Raw genomic sequence first — 6,811 nt, forward strand, 5'->3', positions numbered from 1 at the left:
TAATATTTTGTGGTATCCGCTTCTGTAAACACTTTAAATTGACGATCGAATATGTTCATTGTATTCATATAGGGTCAAGGAGTGTATCTGTAAAAAATCATCAAAATCGGAGTTAAAAGTACCGTTAAATCGTGATTTTTCGTTTATAACCGTCGAAATATTTTGTCTTGTTGCTTGATCTCTGCATGTTCGTTTTTTGCCATTCTTGGCGTATGAGATCTTGAAGCATATAAAAACATGTTTGACGGTTGGATCGTTGAAATTAATTTCGTACAATGCGTTTCCCATCAAAACAATTGATTTACTAACACATAGAGTTTAATTATATTTTCATTAAGTATAACTTAATATTTTGTGGTATCCGCTTGTGTAAATACTTTAAATTGACGATCGAATATGTTCATTGTATTCATAAAGGGTCAAGGAGTGTATCTGTAAAAATTCATCAAAATCGGAGTTAAATGTACCGCTAAATCGTGATTTTTCGTTTATAACCGTCGAAATATTTTGTCATGTTACTTGATCTCTGCATGTTCGTTTTTTGCCATTCTTGGCGTATGAGATCTTGAAGCATATAAAAACATGTTTGACGGTTGGATCGTTGAAATTAATTTCGTACAATGCGTTTCCCATCAAAACAATTGATTTACTACACTTAGAGTTTAATTATATTTTCATTAAGTATAACTTCATATTTTGTGGTATCCGCTTGTGTAAATACTTTAAATTGACGATCGAATATGTTCATTGTATTCATAAAGGGTCAAGGAGTGTATCTGTAAAAATTCATCAAAATCGGAGTTAAATGTACCGCTAAATCGTGATTTTTCGTTTATAACCGTCGAAATATTTTGTCTTGTTGCTTGATCTCTGCATGTTCATTTTTTGCCATTCTTGGCATATGAGATCTTGAAGCATATAAAAACATGTTTGACGGTTGGATCGTTGAAATTAATTTCGTACAATGCGTTTCCTATCAAAACAATTGGTTTACTAACACTTAAAGTTTAATTATATTTTCATTAAGTATAACTTAATATTTTGTGGTATCCACTTGTGTAAATACTTTAAATTGACGATCGAATATGTTCATTGTATTCATAAAGGGTCAAGGAATGTATCTGTAAAAAATCATCAAAATCGGAGTTAAATGTACCGTTAAATCGTGATTTTTCGTTTATAACCGTCGAAATATTTTGTCCCCGTTACTTGATATTTGCATGTTCGTTTGTTGCCATTTTTGGCATACGCGATCTCGAATCATATACAAACAAGTTTGACGGTTGGATCGTTCAAAATATTTTCGTACAGTGCGTTTCCTTTCAAGTTCAGTGGTATATATATTTACTATGTAGATTTTAATTTATTTATTTTGTAGTTATAACACTTAAGAGATTGAATGATATATATGTTAAAAAATTATTATGGATTTTTGTTAGAAAAATATATTATTGTGGGGTTTAAGTAAAAAAAAGAATTGAACTTGAATGGAGTAAAATCACATTTTCAGTAAAATTTTTAATAATTTTTTAAAAATAAAAATAACTTGCGTGACGCTTTAATGTAATCGTCGCGCAAAACCACTTTGCGCGACGTCAAATTGTATACCTACGTCACGCAAACTTGATAATTTTGGCGGTGAATAATGAAAAATAGGTGAATAATGAAAATTTTTGGCGCTGAACCCGTTGACCTATTTCTTCCCTTTCGCTCTTTCTTTCCCGTATCTCCCCTACCCTTTCGCATAATCCTTCATCTTTCCCCTTTCCCGTATCTCCCTCTCGCTATATCTTTCCCTCATCTACTCTTCCCCTTTCGCATTATCTTCATCTTTCCCCGCATAATCCTTCATCCCAATTAGTTGCAGCAAAAGAAAATTTCTTAATTGTGGATCCGCAAATGCTTCATCTTTCCCCTTTCCCCTTTCCCGTATCTCCCTCTCGCTCTATCTTTCCCTCTCGCCCTCTCGCTCTATCTTCCCCGTCACTCTATCTTCCCTTTCCATAATCCTCATCTACTCTTCCCGTAGTCCTCATCTCCTCTATCTCTCATTTTCGCCTTGATCCCCAAATCTTGAACCCAGTACCGCAGCCACACGAATCTCGAAGCCGACGTGAATCAAGTCTCAAATTCAAGGTAAGGGTTTCTGATGCAAATGTTGGTCTGGTTACTGAATTTAGCTGATGCAAATCTCGAAGGCTTCAACATTCGAAGGCTTGACTGATTAATTTATGATTATGAGATGGGTTTTGTTTAGTCTCCAATAACTCTCAATATCTCTGATTTTATGAGATGGGTTTTACTGATTAATTTATGCAAATGTTGGTTTGGTTGAAATAGCAATTGAGTCTCCAACATTCGAAGGCTTGACGTTCTTGTGTGGTGTTTTTCTCCCTCTGTGTGCAGACGGTTCCTGCTTGTCAAAATCTCCAAGGCTTGACGGTTCCTGCAGACGGTTCCGGCTTGACGTTCTTTGCTGCTCCGTATAAATTAGCTTGAGGGTGAGCCTATCACTGTCCCTCACCTAATTGTAAACAGCAGTTTCTCAGCAGCCTCACCTACTTGTGGGGTTTCCTTCTTTGAATGGTTTTAATATGGTATTCCTGACGTTGCTGTTATGTAATTGCCTTTTCTTTTCAAAATTTCCCTTAATATGATATATGTAAGAAAAGGAGGGCGAGGGTTTTGGTTTACAGTGAGGGATGAATGGGCACTATTCAGCTTTGAATTTACAGAAATGCCAAAAATTTAACTCTTGATATGTTTCGTGTGTTAAGGAACTAGTACATCAAACTGTAGAGCCAATAGGTAACTTACTATTGGGCTTTGCTTCTCATTAGACTTGGTCTCCAGTCTCAGCCAGAATATTCTCCAGTGAAGACTCAATTTTCAATACAACTCCAGTGGATGCCTTTACCAAACCAAAAATGAATAAACGTAAAATGAACCAATAGAAATACAATTCCATTATGATTTCTTGAAAAATGTGTAGAGTACCTTTTAAATTGTTGCTCGTCCTCAGGTCTTTGAGAAGTCTCTGCTATGCACTTTAACCCTTGATGAGGTACATATGTTCTTATAATTGATTTGTCTTTCTGTCTTTGTATCTAAACATGTGACAATATTTTTTAATATCTTTGTTCATTGAGCTTCTTTTCTTTAGTACCTAGATTTGTACCTCATCCGCGTAGATGGCTTAAGAAGAAGAATATCATGCGCTGTTGAAAGAGAGCATGGCTTGGAGTATTCATTAATCAGGGAAACCTTTCAGGTTTGTTTTTATTTTTCACTTATATAAAAACGTAATTCATTTTTGCGGCGAAGTTACAAGGAAAACTAGTTGGGATTAAACTTACCACAATTACTAAATTGCAATTAAATTGTATGTGTCTCTTGGTCTTCTAAATTAAGTGAGGTTTGGTCAGGGGTGGGTGGGGTGGGATTACAGGTGTTACATTGTTGTTTGCATATTCACTAGCTTGTTATTTTGTATATAAGCGTAACTCAGCTAAGTTTATTACGAAAGTTGCTTGACAAGTGCTAAATTGCTGATCGGGCATATGTCAAGTTTTGTTTAAACTGCTGAAATGGCATGCTGTTAAATGGAAGAATGAATAGAGAGTACTAGTGTATTTGGATATGTTTTCGGTGATTACTGCCTAGTTGGTTGTTAACATAATTTTGTTATTCTTCTGCCTGGAATCAGGTGGAAGGTTGCGTTATATGTTTGTTAAAATCATTGTGTCTCCTGCTGTCATCTCCGGGATGACTAGAGCACATGTAGTGAGCAGTCTTGCAATTTTTTCACACATGGTTTATTTGTTCAGTTTTCTTGCCTTTTTCTTCTAGTTTCAAATGCAAGAAAGGATTAGTTTCTAATGTTATATTTTTATGGTTCAAAAAGTGTAGATGTCGCGGTTGATCACTCGTCGTAGGAGTGTGACCAATGCGCCTCCCGCATTATCACCATCTACTGCTCCGGCCGTGAGTGCTCCATTGATTGGGGAGCCTACACCTTTCATTGAGGCTACTGCTACGACATCCCAGGTGCCATTATCATCGACGTCATCAGTGTCCGTTCAGTTTCTCAATGCACGGCGGCCTCACCGGCGCCGCCGTGATTCAGAGTCTTCTATTCACAGTTCCTCGTCATCCAGAGTCGAGGATGGGGGCTCCCCTCCAGGTAGTTTTTTTTTTCTAATTCTCATTATGTTGTATTTTTTTTTCATTTTAAAATTATTATTTTTATGATTGTGAAAATCTGCTGGATTGTGAAAATCTGTTACGGGTTGTGAATTACTGTTATTTTACTTTTTTAAGGTTTTGGGAAATGATATATTGTTAGGGGAGGTTTTGCAGAATTTTTTGTAGAAATTTAAGCTTAGGGTTTTCACCATAGTTTTTTTGGGCAGCTAAAAAAAACACCAGGGGGCCTAATCGAATGCTGAAGGCGGCACAAATGGTACGTCTGTCCGCCTCCTTGATCAAGATTGCATATGACTCGCGACATCGTGGAGCGGCTACCTCACAGCAACATAGTATCGTCGTTACTAGCTGTGGTTATGTTATTAAAAATTGTTGTCCTATGCAATGGAAATCTTGGGTAGAAATTCCCGAGGAGACGAAGATACTGGTGCGAGACAAGTTGTCGGTTAGTATATTAATTTTTAGCCTTTTGTCATTTTTTTTTTCAATTATGTTTACAAATATTATAAGCCAAAGTGTACTATCTTAATATTATTAAATTTCTTACTATTATTTTGTTGTTTTTCATATTTGTAGGTCAATTTTGATTTTAAGGACATATCCCCCGAGGTCATCACCTACTTAGATGAGACCTTTGCAAACCGGTACAAAAATTGGAAGAGCGATCTTCATGCGCATTTTAAGATATGGGGTGATGTGGAGACTGCTCGCCTACAGGGTTGCCCATCCGAGTTGGCGGACCGGCGAGAGGATTGGGAGTGGCTTTGCAACCATTTTACGGACCCAAAATTTGTGGTATGTACATAATATTTTAATAATAATTCATTAATGTTTTAGTTATTTTTTTAAGCATTTTAAAATAATTGCTTTTAAATCGTCACACTAACATCTATATTATGTGTTTCACAGAAGAAATCTATTGCTGGCAAGATTGCTCGGGAGTCAAAGACACTTCTCCACCATTCCGGTTCGAAACCCTTTTCGTATAGGCTTGAGGCACGACGTGAGGTAAAAGTATATTACTTTTGAAATTTTATACAATTTATTTTTTATTATTGATTAATAAAATTTTCTTAATGTTTTTTTTTTCTTCAGGAGGGTTCTAAGTTCCCAGAGATCGACGTGTTCAATGACGTTTACGTTCAACCTGGCGATGAGACCAGTGAGCAGCTTTATGTAAGTATATGTAATTGTTATTATTCTTATATTTATGAATCGTTCAAATAATATTTATATTTTGTTATTAAACATTATATGTTTTTTCTTTATTATTACAGGCTTCTATGGTGGAAAAGCGTGATGTTGTTCTCCAAGAAGCAACATCGCAACTTCCCCCGGATACCCCGATTGAGGACGTCACTGTATCCGATGATGCAGGTTTTGAGATCATGACTGAGGTCCTGAATCAGAAGTTCGGTCGTCGTCATGGCAAAGTTGTTCGGGGCATGGGGAAGGCGCGTGTTCGTGAAACGGGTGCCTCCTCTTCCAGATCGACCACAGGAGAGGTCAATGCTCTGAAGGAGGAAGTGACAACCTTAAAAGGTCAGCTTGTAGCCCAGAATGAGCAGATGAAGGTTCAGAACGAGCAGTTGAGGGCCGAGAACAAGCAGATGAAGGCTCAGGTTAGGACCCATGACGACAAGATGAATATGATTCTACAGGCCTTAGCGATATCCGGTCTTCAAATCCAGATGCCATCACCTGATCTTGTTCCACCTTCGACTTCCCAGCCATTTCATCCAACTGATACCTAGTAGTTTGATGTATCAAACCTAGAAGACTACTTATTGTAGTTTTTTCTTTTTTTGTTCGGACATGTTGTATGTATATTTTTATGTAGTTTATAATTAAATACTTTTTATTGGTTTATTATTTATTTTTTAGAATTGAATTACAGTATTTATTAAAAATTATATCAAAACTTTTTTTGTCCCCAAAAAAAAAAAGTTTGCGTGACGAAGAAGTTGCATAGGTCACGCAAAGTGCCTTTGCGTGACGCACAATCCTACGTCATGCAATTTTTTTGTCCAAAAAAAAGTTTGCGTGACGACGAAGAAGTTTCCTACGTCGCGCAAATATCTTTGCGTGACGCATATACGTCGCGCAAAGTAGCTTTGAGCGACGCAGGCAACTTCTTAGTCGTCACGCAAAGTAGCTTTGCGTGACGTATATCTACGTCACTCAAAGCTACTTTGCGCGACGTAGGTAAGTGCGTCACGCAAAGTGGCTTTGCGCGACGCATGCAACTTCTTCGTCACGCAAACCCTGCTTTCACAGGCTTGGCGCGACGTGTGGTGCGTGACGAAGGTTCGTCGTGCAAAAACTTGCGTGACGTTTTTATGACTTTGCGCGACGAAGGACCTACGTCACGCAAAGTGTTTTTTTTACTAGTGATCCTATGTATTAAACATGTCATATATATTGTGAAGGTTTATAGCTTCAATGATTAAGAATAGTTGTATCTATAAAACTTATATGAAACAATTAACCGATACATGGTTTCCGTATCCAATAATCCAATAGTTTATTTTTCACATGATATTACATTTTGTGAATTTTCTCTAGCGGACATTTAAATTGTAATCTGAACAAGAACCGTTAGATC

The 6,811-nt window shown here is 37.0% G+C and overlaps 1 protein-coding gene across 1 annotated transcript; it reads left to right on the forward strand.

Moving 5' to 3' along the window:
- The first annotated feature begins 2,554 nt into the window (after positions 1-2,554).
- Positions 2,555-6,075, forward strand: LOC114824058 (uncharacterized). The gene is made up of 9 exons (XM_070813505.1): positions 2,555-2,564; positions 3,023-3,064; positions 3,164-3,271; positions 3,910-4,183; positions 4,413-4,651; positions 4,783-5,001; positions 5,116-5,214; positions 5,302-5,382; positions 5,484-6,075. The coding sequence occupies exons 4-9, from the start codon at positions 3,910-3,912 to the stop codon at positions 5,958-5,960; spliced, it is 1,389 nt and encodes a 462-aa protein (XP_070669606.1). The 5' UTR covers positions 2,555-2,564; positions 3,023-3,064; positions 3,164-3,271; the 3' UTR covers positions 5,961-6,075.
- Positions 6,076-6,811: the final 736 nt, after the last annotated feature.

This window comes from Malus domestica, chromosome 15 (assembly GCF_042453785.1).
Source record: "Malus domestica chromosome 15, GDT2T_hap1".
Classification (NCBI taxonomy): Eukaryota; Viridiplantae; Streptophyta; class Magnoliopsida; order Rosales; family Rosaceae; genus Malus; species Malus domestica.

What these genes read in the sequence shown, in the direction of transcription:
- LOC114824058 (XM_070813505.1), top strand. Translation starts at nt 3,910, where the DNA reads ATGTCGCGGTTGATCACTCGTCGTAGGAGTGTGACCAATGCGCCTCCC. An exon ending in TGGTGCGAGACAAGTTGTCG is followed by an intron (nt 4,652 to 4,782) that starts GTTAGTATATTA and finishes TCATATTTGTAG; the next exon opens with GTCAATTTTGATTTTAAGGA. An exon ending in AGACCAGTGAGCAGCTTTAT is followed by an intron (nt 5,383 to 5,483) that starts GTAAGTATATGT and finishes TTATTATTACAG; the next exon opens with GCTTCTATGGTGGAAAAGCG.